Genomic DNA, 20,280 nt, shown 5'->3' with positions numbered 1-20,280 from the left:
TTCTCTAAGTAGGAAATTAAATCAAAGTGTTATTATTAATCATTTAATAATGACGGAGGACGTAATGTTGAAGCTTCACCACTAGAGGGTAGAGAAACATCAGAGACACTGAAACAGAACCAGGAAACTACAGTTTTATTATTACAGCAACAAAACATGAGAAATGAATCATTTTAATTAGAGTTTCTTTATAAATGAAATCTCATTATGCAAAACTGCAATTTAAAGCTGAAGTCCAAACCTTTCTACACACTGTCGCCCCCTGCAGCAGCGAGAAGGAACTGAAATAATCTTCTTACCAGAGATACTTGGAGCAGATACTGCAGTATTTAAACAATCTAGTAACACTGTGATAAAACAGGGCAGTGATTGAAACACTACTTGTTTTAAATGTTTTAAACAGACCTAATCAGTTGTTTCTGTCTAAACTTGTGTGATGTCACTCATTTAAAAATTATCTGGAAGTTCACGGCAACTGGACTTCCTCCTTGTTAGGTTGAAACGTTTCTTGAGGCTTCTTCAGTCCGAAGGTGGTTGGAGCCCACAAATTTGTACTCCAGACCTGAATGGGCTTGTTAGGTGAAACAATGGAAGTGGAGGATGTGAAGGATGTAATATTCACGCCTCTGCCATTCCTCTTATCACCTATAATGGGTCATTAGGTGTGTCCAACCAGGTGCAGGTGTGAATTGGACCTGATCTTTCTGGAGATAGATGAAAGGGCAGCATGATAAATAGAAGACAGGCTGTGCCCAAGGCCTCCACCTCTTTTGAGTGAGGGGGTGTTGATTTGCACATGCATGGCTTCCCTCACCCCTCTCTCAAACCACTTGTCCTCTTTGTCCAGTATGGGAACTTCACTGTCCTTGAATGAGTGTCCTTTGTCCTTAAGATGAAGGTCAACAGGTGATTCAGGTCCTGAGGTGTTTGGTTCCTGTTTGGTCCAATGTACAGTTCAGATCATTCTTCACTGACTGGAACACATACACTATATTGCTTAATTTGTGTTTTGGAGTCCGGTATTAGGGATGAACGAGTTCCTGTCTAAGTAGGTAGGTGGGTTTGAAATAGACAGGTATGCTGTGTTTCCTAAAAATCCTTTTCAGCTTCTGTGAAACCTCAGTCATGTTAGGGATGACCAGGTTTTTCATTGGACCTGTTTTATTTAAAATTGTAAATTAATTTTCAAAACCAGAATATTCCCATTTATCTGTAACTAGCTCTAACTACCTCCATTAGTTCAGACACTAAATATGTATAAAAACATCCCACTATAAATTCAGGTTGTGATCATCAGGTTTAGTTGATGGTGCTGTACGTTGCAGACGTTTGAGCTTTAGATTCCTGACGTCTGCTTCTGACAGAGAGATATAAACAAACAAAATGTCCAAATGTGAAAAGTGAGTGTGAAAATATACAAATTATACAATTAGCATGATATTCTTTGAGGATAAAATTACTGTGGTACAACTCCTCACTTCAGAGCAGCACTGCTAAACCTGACATCTGAGTACTCAGTAAGTTCTTGTTCCTCCATGTGTCCTGGCTGAGTTCCTCTGATGTTGCAGTAGACAGGATCTGTGGGTTTGTTGGAGAAGGTGACAGTAGAGTACTGAAGGTTTTCCTGCTCCTGTGGTTGTTCCTGGTCAGACACAAACTGAAAAGACGAAATCAGTTAGAGTCCCAGAACTCGACTGATGGAGACGTCTGTCCAGAAAAGGACAGAAGTGATGGAGGAAAGATCACTGAAGATGTTCATCACATGAGTTTGTTTCAGAACTTTAAAGAGAAACTTAACATCCTCTGTAAACCTTGTTCTTTCTGACCTACTGTGGTTGAACTTCTCACCTTGCTGCAGTGATGAACAGGTGAACTCCAGGACCCCATGACATCACTGTTGGACGTGTTCACAGGTTCAACAGAACATTTATAACTACACCCTCAGACACCTGTCAGTGGTTGTGGGTGTGGACAGAGGTGAAGCAGCAGAAGAACCCTGATTTTCATCCTGGAGTCTGTTCCTCTTTATTCAACTACTGTGGTTCTGATGCCTGAACTGAACTGAACTGGAACAACAATAGAGTTTTAGTAGCAGATAAGTTCTGACCTGTTCTCTGTTGTCTGGTGTCTCTTCAGGCTCAGAGGATCCTGTGGACGATCTCTTTTTTCTGGTTACAGTAAATCAAATGAAATTCATTAAATCAATTAAATGAAATTACTGATTAAATAAAGTGGGATCCAGTGAAACAGAGCTGCTCACCGGATCAACAAGAAGACAAAGATCAACATGATGATCAGGAGAACAGCAGCAGTTACTGCAGCAGTTGTTAATTTCCATGCTCCTGGAGAAAAGACAAAAGAAAACACTGAATCAAGGGTTTTTAAATTAAAGCAGCATATTTGGACCTGGACAATTTGTCATCATGGAGGAGAAAACTAATTCCAAAACTTATCAACTTGTCCCACAGGATGATGTCTGGGTGGCTGGAAGCTGAGTGATACAAAAGGACATTGACCTTAAACCTAATAGTAAATATACAGAATGGATTTGGACAAACAAAATCCACCTTTTAGAACCAATACCTCAACCTAATAGACGTGTGGTGACCCTGTCAGTGTCCTGTGATGCGCAAACATATGAGAATGACAGTTTACAAATTACCTCTAAATTATCTGTAGCATTTGTGTAAAGCATTAATTGATAATAGTGATATGTAAGAAACTGATTTTGTTTAAAATGTCAGCCCAGATGATTCATCTCTTTAACTCTGAGATGATGATTTGCCCAACAAGAAGGAAATGTAGGTAAACTGGGAACTTAAAACCTGGTCCTATAAGGTAGAAACAAAACAAATGTATCTCTCACAGGATGAAACATGTAACCTCTATTTGAAACAATGGAAAATGAATAAACATTATAAAAAACTAGCAAACAAAGGAAATCATTTTATAAGAATAAATTGCATGTTATTATTTTAAATCTGGAGCTGAATGAAAAATCTCACGTGCAACAGTCAGATGTAAAGTGTTGTTATGACGTCCTACACTGTTCTGAACTTCACAGTAATAATTCCCACTGTGTTCAGCTCTGATGTCAGTGATGTTGAAGATCTGTCCTGAAGCTTTTGGTGACTCTTCATTCTCCTTGTACCAGGTATAATTAGCTGCTGGGTTAGCATCACTGCTACAGGTCAGAGTCACTGAACTACCCTCCACTATCTCAGAGGGACTCACTGACACAGAGGGAAGATTTGGACGATCTGGAGGAGAAAATATTTAACACATTTATATAATATTAATATGAACATGCAAGTTTTAGATCATTTAAAAGTTAAAATAAACAGTGTTGATGGATTTCGTCTTCTGCTGTCGTGAAATAAAAAACAGAAAACATAAATAAATTTTGACTTTTCAGTGGAACTAGATTCTTGATGTAAAATAAAAAGGCTGAAAGACTGAAACCATGTAAAAACTGTTTGTTATAAAACAGAAGGAGGATGTTGACTTGCTCCTTGGTCACATAAAATACACATAGTCTACTTATTAACTATCTGGAGGTTTAGATCAGCTATGATGTTTTCTGTTTTCCAGCATTTACAAATTCATCCCCTGTTTTTAAAAATCTGTTTATGGTAACAATAGTTATAGTTTAAATGTGGTGAATATTCATATATATCCAAGTGCTGGTTGTGAATAAATGTGTGTTTATCATCTTCTGAAGCTGCTCAGTGAGCGACAGCAGCAGACTGTGAATAAGAAGCTGAAAGAAGTGCATGATCAGCAAAACAGTTGATGAATATTTAACAATGTGCAATTAGTTGAATGAAACATAAACTTGTTTTGATTTACTCACATTTCACATCAATAGAGACAGACTCAGATCTACTCTTCCCCAGCTTGTTTCCAGCTTCACAATAATACTGTCCAGAGTCAGAGGATTTGATGGATGTGAAGACAAACTGTGGTTCTTCATGGATGGATTTAAGATGTGTGTCACTCTTGTACCAGGTGTATTTAGCTGCTGGGTTAGAATCACTGCTACAGGTCAGAGTCACTGAACTACCCTCCACTATCTCAGAGGGACTCACTGACACAGAGGGAAGATTTGGGGGATCTGGAGAAAAAAAAACATGAACATATATAAGTTGAGTTTTCACAGTGAAAATCGTTTTACATTGACCATTTTCACACAAACTGAGTGATGCAGAAAAATGTAATTCATTGTGAAAAATAAAATGTCCTCATAGATAATAAATCACGGATATAAAGAGTCCTGACATTGATGTTTGATGTGAATCACCACAAAACACTGAACAATATAGAATCAAGAGACAGTAAAATAGTTTAAAGACTCAGGATGGTGAAATGTCAGATGACTGGAAGTAAACTCACACACTGAAGGAGAGGGGAACTTCTCATGTCCTTTTACAGCACAGGAAACTCTGTCTGCAGGAAAAATGGATAAATCAAAAGAAGAAGATGATGTTTCTCCCTGAATCTGTCCGTTCTTGTACCAGATGTAGGTAGTATGATGAGGTGGACAAGTGCTTTGACACTTCAACTCTGCTGTAGTAGAATCCTGTTGGACAGTAGATCTCCTGAAGCTGGAGATCTGACATATAATTAAATAGATGTTTTTACAAACATGCAAATACAGACAAATATAATCTATTATTTTCAAGAAATTAACCATTGGAAACATAAATGAAAAAGATTTTAAATGAAGATGTTACCTGTGACAGACAAAGTGACTCCAGGTTCAACAGTATATTTCCCATCTGGATGGTTTGTTATAAACCTGAACTTGTACACAGCTGAGTCTCTCTGTCTCAGGTCTGTTATCTTCAGAGTACAGGCTTTGTTAACAGGCCGATACGTCACACGACCTGTGTAGTCTGAGTCTGTTCTCAGATCCACAGGTTCTTTATTATTCCCTTTAGTAAACCATAATGTTTTCTGAACATTAATAACTTGTTTGTTCACTTTAGATGGGTATCTGTAGGAGCAGTGTATGTCCACTGTTGATCCTTCTACAGCACAGATCTGAGTAGAAGTGTAAGTTACTCCCCAGTCATTCTGACCCTGCACCACTGGAACACAGAGCACAGCAGAAACCACAGTTAAAGTTAACAATCAGTTAATAAGACAAATGATATTAAAGAAAGGAAACTTGTCATAGTCGTCATAAAAAGTTACTGTTCATGCATCAATCAAACCACACCGGTGAAAATAAACATCACCAGCTGCCATTTTGGTTCAATTCAACAAACTCCTGTCTCTGTACATGAGGCTGCTCTTAAAACTAACAGTGACTTTGGTTTGAGGTTTGGGACAAACAACCTATATGAGAGTTAAAGTTGGAGGACTTGTTCTTGTTCAGGTTTTGTTCATGTTCTACTTATTATACTTTTGTCTCCTCATGTTCTCCTTCTTAGTTTGGAGTATCTCTTGTTCTATAGAGCAGCTTTTCCTCTGTTTGCAGTGACTTTTTGTTTTTCTTACTATCTTGTGTCCTTCCTTGTTTCTTATTAACTTTCTTTTCACCACTACCTCATTTGCTCTGGTCTACATCTGGTTCTACCATCTTGCAAAACTCATGACACTAGTTGAAATAAATGTAGCTCAGTACTTCCCAACAAAGGTGATGTTAGAAAAGAAACAGGAACAGACGTGTTATTGTTGCGGAATCAGTCATTTTAAATGTCTTCACTGCTTATGAACAACTAAATGTTGTCGACAGCGACTGGAGATGTCAACAAACTACTTTGATCAGATATTTATAAATCCTACATTTGATCCCATTCGTCTCTTTTTAAATACAGTGAAGGTAAATGTAGAGATACAGTACCTGACACAGAGAGAAGGAAGAAGAAGAATCCACTTGCTGCTGTCGGACTCATAGCTTCTTATCTGTTTGTCACTTCAGTGATACTAAAGTAGTAGGTCAAAAAAATGAGGAAGTGTATCAGTTATTAGGCAATTCTACACTAGAGGATGTTGGTACTAAACTAATTTTACCTCATTTAGCAGTCGACAGGAAACCAGGATGCTCACATACAGACTTCCTCACATAAACTATCACAATGGATAAAACACCAGTAAACACTTAAATAAGTTGTTGAGGTGTCTGTTTTTTAACTCTGACACTTTAATGTAGATCATTAACAGTTCAAATTAATATGTCCAAAATCTATTTTTACTGCTTCATTTTCACTTCTGATAAATAGAAAAGAAAAACTTTAATGTCAGGTCAAAGACGGATGCTCCGTCTAACTCAGGTAAACAGAACACAGAACAATACCTTATAACACAAATAAACATTTAACATTCTTCAAACTGAGCAACTAACACAAATGTTTTAATCAAACTGGCTCTAATGGGTGTTATATTTAAAGTCATGTTTAAATATATTTAAAGTCAGACCATTGAAAGAGAGAAGTGAAAAGAGACAGATACTGTATCTATCACGTGTTTTGAGTGTTGCTCAGTTTAGATCAGAGGTGACAGACAACTTGTTGCATTATTTCACACCTAAACCGCCAACGCTGAAAACTGTCTTCATATCTCTATGATTAACAGCGTTGATACAGGCTGAGAGTCACATGCTGCACTCAGCTGCTTAATAAGAAAATATGAAAAGTAGATAAAACATAAAGATAAATTCAAACATGCAAACACATCGAAAACAAAATGTTTCCAAGAAATGAACCATTTGGAAACAAAAACTCATGAAACACAACGTGGCTGATTACTGTTGTTATTCTGTATGTACACAGAGCAAAGGAAGATGGAAACATACGTCCTGTCATTACACAGTGTGAGGATGAAGCATTGGGGTGAACTGGTGAATTGGTCTGTGAACGTAAATGTACTGGTCACGATAAAACAGGAAGAGTGTGAAGTTCTGTGATCTTCATTATTTTCCTCACTGAGATAAGTGTGAAAACCACAAAGACACAAGATCAAACTGGTCGAGCAGCTACGATAAAGTTAGTAGATAAGAAAAGTGTCCACTTCTCTTCACATCACACTATTCTTGATACTATCTGACCTCAACCAACACAATTCATTTTAATTCAGATACAGTTCATGAACACAGACAACTTGACTTCTCTGTAGGACGCCTGCGTCGTCTGCTACTATTGAAACCGACCACTTCTACCTGTGTCAGCAACACGTGAAGAAGAAATGAACGACCTCATGGAAACAAGTGTTCACAGCATAAAGTAAAAATAAAATGACCCTTTAAATGAGACAGAAGAAGGAGCAGCCAGAGTGATGAAGTCTGAATGTGTAATACTGAAGCTTCACCACTAGAGGACAGAGAAACATCAGAGACACTGAAACAGAACCAGGAAACTACAGTTTACCATCCATCACTGACTGTTCTGTCTAATTTAAAATGAATTTTGATACTTTTTACCTTTTAACATTTAAATTATTTACATATTTGGTCGTTTACCACAGATGATTAATTTAGTTTCAGGGAGGATCAAGGATCACATTGGTGATCAACATGAGTACAAACTGTCTGTGTAAAATCTCACCTTATAATAAACTGATCCACTGATATGAGCTCTGCTCTTACAGCAACAAAAGAAGACAAATCAAACACTTGTTAGTTTCTTCCAAGAAACCCAAACCTTTCTGCACACCGTCGCCCTCTGCAGCAGTGAGAAGGAACTGAAATAATGTTCCTACTAAAGATACTTGAAAAGTGACACATCTGTGCAGCCAGGTGGGAAAATGTGAGAGAATGAAACTCTGTGATTAAGATTTATTTACTGATGTAGTTTTACTGCAGATGACGATGACGCAGGGTGAGTGTGGAGGTCTGTGCGTGAACCGGAAGTAGTTGCTGACAGGAAGAGGTGGTCATATTAAAAGAAGAGACAATATGTCTGTAGTATTTTAATGGAGGATAGTTAGACTGATGCAACATATGTACAGAGGAACATGAAGTGACTGGAAAACACATTAATTTCTAACAGGACTGAAAACTGAACTAACTGATGAATCACTAGGATTAAACTTAGTCTGGTTGTTGTCCTGCTCTGGACCAGACTAGCTGCACAGAATAATAATTCATTTATCCTGTTTTATTACGACTAAATTCAAACTTGATAACTGGAAGATCCTGATTTTATCACCTCATCTTGGTTTTGTGTAACAACCCTCAGGTAACTTCTACGATAGCAACAATTTCTTTTAACAATCATGATAAATAAATAATCAATACTAAAAATAGACAAATTAATATGATAACTCTCACAGAAAATGTCCAAAGTTCTACAAGTTGTTGTGATCAGTTCAGATTACACAGAGCAGCTGTACAGTCACAGAATTAAACTCATAACTGTGATATTGTTGGTAATTTTTCATCTTTAAGTATTTTCATGCAGATACTGCAAACTAGCAAACAAGGGAACCCAATTGTGAAAACATGAGGAGTCAAATGTAAAATCAAAAGCAAGACAGGTTTATTGACTATATATAAAACACTAAATCACAGCACAAGATGGCAAAAATGCATCTGCAATAGACCTAAATTAAACTAAGAGAGAAATGCTCATTAGGATGATAAGAACTAAAAAACTATTAATTAAAAAAAGAACAAAAAACAGTACAAGTATATAAAAGGCAAAGTGAAGTCTAACAAGACCAGGAAGTTAACAAAGAAGACCTCTAACTAAGCTGGTGGTCAGGGAGTAGACACACTAGCAAAGAAACAGGAGACAAACAAGAGCATAAATTCAATGTAGTACCAATATTGTAGGAGGTGAACCAACTGGAGCAAAAACCCAGAAGAAACACCAACAGGTGAGTAAACACAGGAAGTGGGACACTGAGAGGACTGAAGAGAGTCGACAGGAGGACAGGGAGATGTAGCATAAGGTGAAGGTAGAGGTGGAGAAGGACCAACAAAGACAATATGAGGACTTGTATGTTCAGTAGGACAGTAAGGAGGGAGAGGTGGATTTGTACAGGTTGGTGAGACAAAGAGACAGAGATGGAAGGATGTGCAGCAGGTTAGTGTGAAAGATAGGGATGGAAATGTACTGACAGGTGACAAGAGGGTGATGGGAAGATGGAAGGAGAACTTTGAAGAGTTGATGAATGAGGAAAATGAAAGAATGAAGAGTAGAAGAGGAGACTGTGAGGAGGACATTGAAGAGGATGAAAGGCAGCTGGTCCTGATGACAAACCTGTGGAGGTATGGAAGAGTCTGGGAGAGGTGGCAGAAGAGTTAGTGACTAGTTTGTTTAACAAGATCTAGTTAAGTGAGTTGGTGAGAGAGGACGACGCAGAGGATAGGGTTCAATGGAGGCAGAAAGGAAAAGAAGTAGAAGAGTGAACACAGGAAGTGATGCTGCCCTCTGCTGGTCTGAGGGTGGAACTGTAACATCTTCTACTTGTTTTGGGTCAGAATGTGAAATTCTTCATGTTCACTGAACTTGTATCTCAGCTCCTGGTTTATCTTGTTTTATTGTTTTACTTTAATTATCATGATTAACAGAATTCAGCATTAAATCAGGATCAATAAAGAAGTTAATATAACTGTTGTTGTTTTTAATGAGATAAAACAGAACAAAGAGGTTTCACAAAATTTTCCTTAAGGGTTAAAGGGAACATGTAAATGTTTCTATTTAAAATAAACTGACCCTTTAAATGAGACAGAAGAAGGAGCAGCCAGAGTGATGAAGTCTGAATGTGTAATATTGAAGCTTCACCACTAGAGGACAGAGAAACATCAGAGACACTGAAACAGAACCAGGAAACTAGGAATTGGAGTTTGGTCTGTTTGGTCCATGCAGGAGTCTCTGACCTGACTGAACTTTAAACCAGGTCTTCCTGCTCCTCTGTGTGATGAACTTCTAAATTCAGGTGTTCTCACAATCAGGACGAGATTCAAACTGGTGGAGAGAAAAGAAATATACTGAACAAACTGAATAAACATCATTCATAAAACTTGGACAAATGATTGAAACGTAAAACTATTACATTGACCAGTTAGTTCAATATTTTACAGTAGGACTTATAATATAATAAAATATGCTGCAGTGCATATACAAAAATAACAGGACCTCTCACCTCTATCATCTCCACAGGTTCATTCAGTTCAGTTTTTAAAATCTGAGTTTTCTTCTTCCTGGATTGTTTCCAAAAATAAATACAAATTTGATGGTGTTAAAGATTCTTGCTGGGGGAAAATAAAAACGAAAATAAAATAATCAGTGATGGAACTGATGCATTTTTACTGATTTACCTCAAACACAGACTGAAGACAAACAGAGGAATCAGCATCAGGACCACAAGAGTCAACCTGATGATGTTCATTATCATTAATTTACCTGGAAATGGAAACAAGTGTTGTCAGGTAATACTGCTACTGTTAGTCAGACAGTATCAGTAACCAGAGGTGTGTGAGTGTGTGGAAATGTCAAGATGAATAACTCACGTGTAACAACAGTCAGATGTAAAGTGTTGTTATGACGTCCTACACTGTTCTGAACTTCACAGTAATAATTCCCACTGTGTTCAGCTCTGATGTCAGTGATGGTGAAGATCTGTCCTGAAGCTTTTGGTGACTCTTCATTCTCCTTGTACCAGGTATAATTAGCTGCTGGGTTAGCATCACTGCTACAGGTCAGAGTCACTGAACTACCCTCCACTATCTCAGAGGGACTCACTGACACAGAGGGAAGATTTGGACGATCTGGCAAAGGATTCAGATAATTGTGTTACCGTTCTTCTCATTCATATCAGCATTTATGATTTAGAAGAACCTTTCTGTTAATAGTAAACATATAAAAATTAACTTACATTGGACATCTATTAATAGGTATGTGGAGTTTATGACTCCATATTGATTCTCAGCCTCGCACCAGTAGGTTCCTCTGTAGTTAGAGCTGAATGAGATGATAATGTAGTTTCCGTCTTGTCCATGGATAAGCTGTCTGTTCCCTTTATACCAGGTATAATTAGCTGCTGGGTTAGCATCACTGCTACAGGTCAGAGTCACTGAACTACCCTCCACTATCTCAGAGGGACTCACTGACACAGAGGGAAGATTTGGAGGATCTGGAGGAATTTAACATAAAATTTAACATCAGTTTTCACAATGAAACTTTCCCTTTAACATGAAATTTGTAACTGTTAATTTTGGATGTTGATTTGTCAAGATATTGTAAGTAGAAAATTGTTATTTGGATTTGTTTTACTCACATTTCACATCAATAGAGACAGACTCAGATCTACTCGTCCCCAGCTTGTTTCCAGCTTCACAATAATACTGTCCAGAGTCAGAGGATTTGATGGATCTGAAGACAAACTGTGGTTCTTCATGGATGGATTTAAGATGTGTGTCACTCTTGTACCAGGTGTATTTAGCTGCTGGGTTAGCATCACTGCTACAGGTCAGAGTCACTGAACTACCCTCCACTATCTCAGAGGGACTCACTGACACAGAGGGAAGATTTATATGATCTAAAGGTAAAAACATGAAAATTTTAATGTTAAAATATAGTGCACGTGACACCAGGACACCCTAGGTTGGAGGTCTATGATCGACTTTGTGGTTGTGTCATCTGACCTCCGACCATATGTCTTGGACACTCGGGTGAAGAGAGGGGCTGAGCTGTCAACTGATCACCACCTGGTGGTGAGTTGGATCCGGTGGCAGAGGAGGAAGCTGGATAGACTTGGCAGACCCAAACGTATTGTGAGGGTCGGTTGGGAATGTCTGGTGGAACCCTCTGTCAGAGAGGTCTTCAACTCCCACCTCCAGGAGAGCTATAACCAGGTCCCGAGACATTGAGTCCGAGTGGACCATGTTTTCCTCCTCCATTGTCAATGCGGCTGTTCGGAGCTGTGGCCGTAGGGTCTCTGGTGCCTGTCGCGGCGGCAATCCCCGAACTCGGTGGTGGACACCGGAAGTAAGGGAAGCCGTCAAGCTGAAGAAGGAGTCTTATCAGGCCTGGTTGGCCTGTGGGACTCCTGATGCAGCTGATGGGTATCGGCAGGCCAAACGTGCCGCAGCCCGCGCGGTCAAAGAGGCAAAAACTCGGGTCTGGGAGAAGTTCGGCGAGGCCATGGAGGAGGACTATCGGTCTGCCTCAAGGAAATTCTGGCAAACCGTCCGGCGCCTCAGAAGGGGAAAGCAGTTTCCTGCCAACACTGTTTACAGTGGAGGTGGGGAGTTGCTGACTTCGACTGGGGACATTGTAGGACGGTGGAAGGAATACTTTGAGGATCTCCTCCGCCCCGTCGACACGCCTTCTGTTGAGGAAGCAGAGGCTGGGGACTCAGAGGTTGACTCGTCCATTTCCCTGGTTGAAGTCACTAAGGTAGTCAGTAAGCTCCTCAGTGGAAAGGCACCAGGGGTGGATGAAATTCGCCCTGAGTACCTTAAGTCTCTGGATGTTGTAGGGCTGTCTTGGTTGACATGCCTTTGCAGCATCGCGTGGAGATTAGGGACAGTACCTCTGGACTGGCAGACCGGGGTTGTGGTTCCTCTTTTTAAAAAGGGGGACCGGAGGGTCACACTCCTCAGCCTCCCTGGGAAAGTTTATGCCAGAGTGCTGGAGAGGAGAATTAGGCCGCTAGTCGAACCTCAGATCCAGGAGGAACAATGCGGTTTTCGTCCTGGCCGTGGAACACTGGACCAGCTCCATACTCTTGCCAGGGTGCTCGAGGGTTCATGGGAGTTCGCCCATCCAGTCTACATGTGTTTTGTGGACTTGGAGAAGGCGTTTGACCGTGTCCCTCGTGGCATTTTGTGGGAGGTACTTCGGGAATACGGGATTCGGGGCCCTTTGTTAGGGGCCATTCGGTCCTTGTATGACCGGAGTAGGAGCTTGGTTCGCATTGCCGGCAGTAAGTCAGACTTGTTCTCGGTGCATTTTGGACTCCGACAGGGCTGCCCTTTGTCACCGATCCTGTTCATTACTTTTATGGACAGGATTTCTAGGTGCAGCCAGGGGTCGGAGGGAATTCGGTTTGGGGATCACAGGATCTCATCTCTGCTTTTTGCAGATGATGTTGTCCTGTTGGCCTCATCAGATTGGGACCTCCAGCAGGCACTGGGGCGGTTTGCAGCCGAGTGTGAAAGGGCTGGGATGAGAATCAGCACCTCCAAGTCCGAGGCCATGGTTCTAACCCGGAAAAAGGTGGCTTGCACCCTCCAGGTTGGGGGGGACATTCTCCCTCAATCGGAGGAGTTTAAGTATCTTGGGGTCTTGTTCACGAGTGAGGGAAAAAGGGAGCGTGAGATTGACAGACGGATTGGTGCATCGGCAGCAGTAATGCGGTCGGTGTACCGGTCCGTCGTGGTGAAAAAGGAGCTGAGCCAAAAGGCAAAGCTCTTGATTTACCGGTCAGTCTACGTTCCTACCCTCACCTATGACCATGAGCTTTGGGTCATGACTGAAAGGACAAGATTGCGGATAGAAGCGGCCAAAATGAGTTTCCTCCGCAGAGTTCCTCCTCACCCTTAGTGACAGGGTGAGGAGCTCAGTCACCCGGGAGGAGCTCGGAGTACAGCCACTGCTCCTCTGCATCGAGAGGGGCCAGTTGAGGTGGCTTGGGCATCTGTTTCGGATGCCCCCGGGACGCCTCGCAGGGGAGGTTTTCCGGTCCTGTCCCACTGGGCAGAGGCCCTGGGGAAGACCCAGGACACGTTGGAGAGACTATGTCTCTCGGCTGGCCTGGGAACGCCTCGGTGTTCCCCCGAAAGAGCTGAAGGAGGTGTCTAGGGTGAGGGAAGTCTGGGCATCTCTGCTTAAGCTGCTCCGCCCGCAACCCGGCCCCGGATAAGCGGTGGAAAATGGATGGATGTTAAAATTTAACATCATTTTTCACAACAGTATTTTAAGTTTACTATAAAACTTGTAACTGTTAACTGTTAAAAAACAAAAAGCCAAAGTAAAAAAAAATATGACTCCATATTGCAGGAAAAATAAAATGTGAAAACTGGAGATGAAATAAATGGGTGTTGGTTAATTTGATGTGAAATGTACGTGACAGTAAAATAGTTAAGGACTAATTAACTAAAATATCAGAAGACCGAAAGAATGCATGTAATAGGTTTTTACATCTGTGAGAAACATTTTCATCTTAATTAGTTTTACTCACATTTCACATCAATAGAGACAGACTCAGATCTACTCTTCCCCAGCTTGTTTCCAGCTTCACAATAATACTGTCCAGAGTCAGAGGATTTGATGAATCTGAAGACAAACTGTGGTTCTTCATGGATGGATTTAAGATGTGTGTCACTCTTGTACCAGGTGTATTTAGCTGCTGGGTTAGCATCACTGCTACAGGTCAGAGTCACTGAACTACCCTCCACTATCTCAGAGGGACTCACGGACACAGAGGGAAGATTTGGACGATCTGAGGGAGAAAACATGAACATTTAACATTAAAATGTAACATCAGTTTTGACAGTAGAACCTATTCTACATGGATCCTTGTTCATCCATCACAGAGTGTGTTGTTGAACTAATGTGTTGTGTTAAAACACTTTACACTGTGTTACTGTGTGAACACACACTGAAGGAGAACAGTCATCTTCATGTCTGTTAAGACATTTATTACATAACAAAAAACCACAAGGATTTTCCTCATATTCTATAAATCTAAATATAATTTAACACAGAGACATCATAGTTATAAAGGCTTCAGATGTCTTGTACAAATCTAATGATCAATGATCAGTTTGATGTGAATCACCACAAAACACAGTAAAATAGTTTAAAGACTCAGGATGGTGAAAAGTGAAAAGACTGTAAGTAAACTCACACACTGAAGGAGAGGGGAACTTCTCATGTCCTTTTACAGCACAGGAAACTCTGTCTGCAGGAGAAATGTATGTATAATAAAAGAAAGATGATGTTTCTCTCTGAATCTGTCCGTTCTTGTACCAGATGTAGGTAGTATGATCAGGTGAACAAGTGCTTTGACACTTCAACTCTGCTCTAGTAGAATCCTGTTGGACAGTAGATCTGATCACCTGAACCTGGAGATCTGAACATGTGGAGAAACAACAGAAATGTTATTTAATAATTTTATATAAACTACATGGAAATACACACAAACACAACTTAGTATAAAAATTATTATCAATGAAGATGTTACCTGTGACAGACAAAGTGACTCCAGGTTCACCAGTATAATTACCACCTGGATGGTTTGTTATAAACCTGAACTTGTACACAGCTGAGTCTCTCTGTCTCAGGTCTGTTATCTTCAGAGTACAGGCTTTGTTAATAGACGTCACACGACCTCTGTAGTCTGAGTCTGTTTCTAGATCCACAGGTTCATTATTATTCTCTTTAGTAAACCATAATGTTTTCTGAACATTAATAACTTGTCTGTTCACTTTAGATGGGTATCTGTAGGAGCAGTGTATGTCCACTGTTGATCCCTTTATACCACAGATCTGAGTAGAAGTGTAAGTTACTCCCCAGTCATTCTGACCCTGCACCACTGGAACACAGAGCACAGCAGAAACCACAGTTAAAGTTAACAATCAGTTAATAAGACAAATGATATTAAAGAAAGGAAACTTGTCGTAGTCGTCATAAAAAGTTACTGTTCATGCATCAATCAAACCACACCGGTGAAAATAAACATCACCAGCTGCCATTTTGGTTCAATTCAACAAACTCCTGCCTCTGTACATGAGGCTGCTCTTAAAACTAACAGTGACTTTGGTTTGAGGTTTGGGACAAACAACCTATATGAGAGTTAAAGTTGGAGGACTTGTTGTTCTTGTCCAGGTTTTGTTCATGTTCTACTTATTATACTTTTGTCTCCTCATGTTCTCCTTCTTAGTTTGGAGTATCTCTTGTTCTATAGAGCAGCTTTTCCTCTGTTTGCAGTGACTTTTTGTTTTTCTTAGTATCTTGTGTCCTTCCTTGTTTCTTATAAACTTTCTTTTCACCACTACCTCATTTGCTCTGGTCTACATCTGGTTCAGCCATCTTGCAAAACTCATGACACTAGTTGAAAGAAATGTAGCTCAGTACTTCCCAACAAAGGTGATGTTAGAAAAGAAACAGGAACAGACGTGTTATTGTTGTGGAATCAGTCATTTTAAAATGTCTTCACTGCTTTTGAACGACAAATGTTGTCGACAGCAACTGGAAATGTCTTGTTGATTTATTTCAGAATACAGAACAACAAACTACTTTAATCAGATATTTATAAATTCTACATTTGATCACATTCGTCTCTTTTTAAATACAGTGAAGGTAAATGTAGAGATACAGTACCTGACACAGAGAGAAGGAACAAGAAGAATCCACTTGCTGCTGTCGGACTCATAGCTTCTTATCTGTCCGTCACTTAAGTGATACGAAAGCATTAGCTGATAAATATGAGGAAGTGTATCAGTTATTAAGCGATTCTATAATGGAGGATGTTGGTACGAAAATAATTTTACCTCATTTAGCAGTCGACAGGAAACCAGGATGCTCACATACAGATGATATAGTGACATGGTTAATACACCAGTAAACACTAAAACAAGTTGTTGTGGTGTCTGTTTGTTTTTTTAATGTAGATCATTAACAGTTCAAACTGATATGTCCAAAACCAATTTGACTGATTCATTTTCACTTCTGATAAAGATAAAAGAAAAATGCTGCAGCAATGCTGATTTAATATCAGCTCAAAGACTGATGCTCCGTCTAACTCAGTTAAAACAGAACACAAAACAATACCTTATAACTGCTCTGTTGTCACTTTGTCACTGAGATAAGTGTGAAAACCACAAAGACGCAAGATCAAACTGGTCGAGCAGCTACGATAAAGTCAGTAGATAAGAAAAGTGTCCACTTCTCTTCACATCACACTATTCTTGATACTATCTGACCTCAACCAACACAATTCATTTTAATTCAGATACAGTTCATGAACACAGACAACTTGACTTCTCTGTAGGACGCCTGTGTCGTCTGCTACTATTGAAACCGACCACTTCTACCTGTGTCAGGAACATGTGAAGAAGAAATGAATGACCTCATGGAAACAAGTGTTCACAGCATAAAGTAAAAATAAACTGACCCTTTAAATGAGACAGAAGAAGGAGCAGCCAGAGTGATGAAGTCTGAATGTGTAATACTGAAGCTTCACCACTAGAGGACAGAGAAACATCAGAGACACTGAAACAGAACCAGGAAACTACAGTTTACCATCCATCACTGACTGTTCTGTCTAATTTAAAATGACTTTTGATACTTTTTACTTTTTAACATTTAAATTATTTACATATTTGGTCGTTTACCACAGATGATTAACTTAGTTTTAAGGAGGATCAAGGATCACATTGGTGACCAACATGAGAACAAACTGTCTGTGTAAAATCTCACCTTATAATAAACTGATCCACTGATATGAGCTCTGCTCTTACAGCAACAAAAGAAGACAAAACAAACACTTGTTAGTTTCTTCCAAGAAACCCAAACCTTTCTGCACACCGTCGCCCTCTGCAGCAGTTAGAAGGAACTGAAATAATGTTCCTACCAAAGATACTTGAAAAGTGACACAACTGTGCAGCCAGGTGGGAAAATGTGAGAGAATGAAATTCTGATGTCACAGCCAAGATGGCCGACCAACAGAGAGCACATGGAGCAGACAGAGGCAGGTGAAGACAGTGAGTACTGGTACTGGAGGCTGGCAACAGTGGAAAGTGTCCAGGAAAGTACTGCAGTTTGTAGAACCACAAAATGAGAGAAAGTCCAAATCCAAAGAGACAGAGTGATAGTCCAGTTCAGGGTTATGCACCAAAACAGTTCAAACAACAAATCCAATAGACTAATATCCGAAGTCAGGGGCAATCCAGGTCATACACAGTTAAGACAGGTCCAAAGAGAAGTCCAGCAGGCAAAATCCACAACAGTCCGGGTCAAACACTTGGAGGTCCACACAGAGTCAGAGCAGAGAAGGAAACAACAAGGTAGAGAACAGATCAGGGGAAATGCTCATGGTAGCAGAGGGGGTAGGAAGGAAGCAGGGGAATCTGGCAGACATGGTTCAGGACTGGTAATGTCAGCAGGGAGATGACGAGGGAGCGAACAGATCAGGTGGGATGAAATAGGCAAATTCAGGGTCCAGGGCAGGCAGAGTCCATATAAAAATAGTCCATAGTTACTTACTGTAACTCTGAGGTTGAAGTCAGACTATCTGGCAGAGGAAGAAGGCAAACTCCAAATAAGCTGACCAAATAACAGCATGAGGGACACACAGGAAGGAAGAGCTGCTGCCTTCATACACACTACATACATAACACTGGACCTGACAGAGTTAATGATCACATCACTAGTGATAATAAAAATGATAGTTACAGTTCAAATAACCATAGTCATATTTAAAGAAGAGACAATATGTCTGTAGTATTTTAATGGAGGATAGTTGGACTGATGCAACATATGTACAGAGGAACATGAAGTGACTGGAAAACACATTAATTTCTAACAGGACTGAAAACTGAACTAACTGATGAATCACTAGGATTAAACTTAGTCTGGTTGTTGTCCTGCTCGGGACTAGACTAGCTGCACAGAATAATAATTCATTTATCCTGTTTTATTACGACCAAGTTGAGTCTAAAAACAGACAAATCGATATGATAACTCACACAGACAAGGTCCAAAGTTCTACAAGTTGTTGTGATCAGTTCAGATTACACAGAGCAGCTGTACAGTCACAGAATTAAACTAATAACTGTGATATTGTTGGTAATTTTTCATCTTTGAGTATTTTCATAAAGATACTGCAAACTAGCAAACAAGGGAACAGAATTGTAAAACACGAGTCAAATGTAAAATCAAAAGCAAGACAGGTTTATTGACAATATATAAAACACTTAATCACAGCACAAGATGGCAAAAATGCATCTGCAATTAAACTAAGAGAGATATATTCACTAGGATGATAAGAACTAAAAAACTATTACTTTAAAAAAAAAGGAACAAAAAAACAGTACAAGTATATAAAAGGCAAAGTGAACTCATACAAGACCAGGAAGTTAACAAAGAAGACCTCTAACTAAGCTGGTGGTCAGGGAGTAGACACACTAGCAAAGAAACAGGAGACAAACAAGAGCATAAATACAATGTAGTACCAATATTGTAGGAGGTGAACCAACTGGAGCAAAAACCCAGAAGTAAAACCAACAGGTGAGTAAACACAGGATGTGGGACACTGAGAGGACTGAAGAGAGTCGACAGGAGGACTGGGAGATGTAGCATAAGGTGAAGGTAGAGGTGGAGAAGGACAAACAAAGACAATATGAGGACTTGTATGTTCAGTTGGACAGTAAGGAGGGAGAGGTGGATTTGTACAGGTTGGTGAGACAAAGAGACAGAGATGGAAGGATGTGCAGCAGGTTAGTGTGAAAGATAGGGATGGAAATGTACTGACAGGTGACAAGAGGGTGATGGGAAGATGGAAGGAGGACTTTGAAGAGTTGATGAATGAGGAAAATGAAAGAATGAAGAGTAGAAGAGGAGACTGTGAGGACGACATTGAAGAGGATGAAAGGCAGCTGGTCCTGATGACAAACCTGTGGAGGTATGGAAGAGTCTGGGAGAGGTGGCAGAAGAGTTAGTGACTAGTTAGTTTAACAAGATCTAGTTAAGTGAGTTGGTGAGAGAGGAGGACGCAGAGGATAGGGTTCAATGGAGGCCGAAAGGAAAAGAAGTAGAAGAGTGAACACAGGAAGTGATGCTGCCCTCTGCTGGTCTGAGGGTGGAACTGTAACATCTTCTACTTTAATTATCATGATTAACTGAATTCAGCATTAATTCAGGATCAATAAAGAAGTTAATATAACTGTTGTTGTTTTTAATGAGATAAAACAGATGAGATAAAACAGATAAAACAGATAAAAAAGATGTTTCACTAAATTTTTCCTTAAGGGTGAAAAGGAACATGTAAATGTTTCTATTTAAAATAAACTGACCTTTTACATGAGACAGAAGAAGGAGCAGCCAGAGTGATGAAGTCTGAATGTGTAATATTGAAGCTTCACCACTAGAGGAGAGAGAAACATCAGAGACACTGAAACAGAACCAGGAAACTAGGAACTGGAGTTTGGTCTGTTTGGTCCATGCAGGAGTCTCTGACCTGACTGAACTTTAAACCAGGTCTTCCTGCTCCTCTGTGTGATGAACTTCTAAATTCATGTGTTCTCACAATCAGGACGAGATTCAAACTGGTGGAGAGAAAAGAAACAATGAATCTGAATCAACATGTTTAATATGTAAAACTATT

At 39.9% G+C, this 20,280-nt stretch overlaps 2 protein-coding genes across 2 annotated transcripts in view; both read right to left on the bottom strand.

The window, feature by feature from the left end:
- The window catches only part of LOC113162176 (B-cell receptor CD22-like), a 44,203-nt gene that overhangs the window by 14,264 nt on the left and 9,659 nt on the right, over positions 1 to 20,280 (bottom strand). The window lies entirely within an intron of this gene.
- On the bottom strand, positions 11,053 to 16,350 carry LOC113162179 (sialoadhesin-like). Its single transcript, XM_033326033.1, has 5 exons — positions 16,278 to 16,350; positions 15,139 to 15,489; positions 15,014 to 15,027; positions 14,803 to 14,856; positions 11,053 to 11,082 (listed from the first exon to the last, which is right to left on the bottom strand). Exons 1-4 carry the CDS (start codon positions 16,327 to 16,329, stop codon positions 14,836 to 14,838), a joined length of 438 nt encoding a protein of 145 aa, XP_033181924.1. The 5' UTR covers positions 16,330 to 16,350; the 3' UTR covers positions 11,053 to 11,082; positions 14,803 to 14,835.

This window comes from Anabas testudineus, chromosome 1 (genome assembly GCF_900324465.2).
Source record: "Anabas testudineus chromosome 1, fAnaTes1.2, whole genome shotgun sequence".
In the NCBI taxonomy this organism is placed as follows: Eukaryota; Metazoa; Chordata; class Actinopteri; order Anabantiformes; family Anabantidae; genus Anabas; species Anabas testudineus.
This window is presented reverse-complemented; position numbering and strand designations above follow the sequence as displayed.

Coding starts and splice junctions, on each gene's coding strand:
- LOC113162179 (XM_033326033.1), bottom strand. CDS start 16,329: ATGAGTCCGACAGCAGCAAGTGGATTCTTCTTGTTCCTTCTCTCTGTG. Junction 15,490..16,277: donor GTTCCTTCTCTCTGTGTCAG/GTACTGTATCTC, acceptor TCTGTGTTCCAG/TGGTGCAGGGTCAGAATGAC.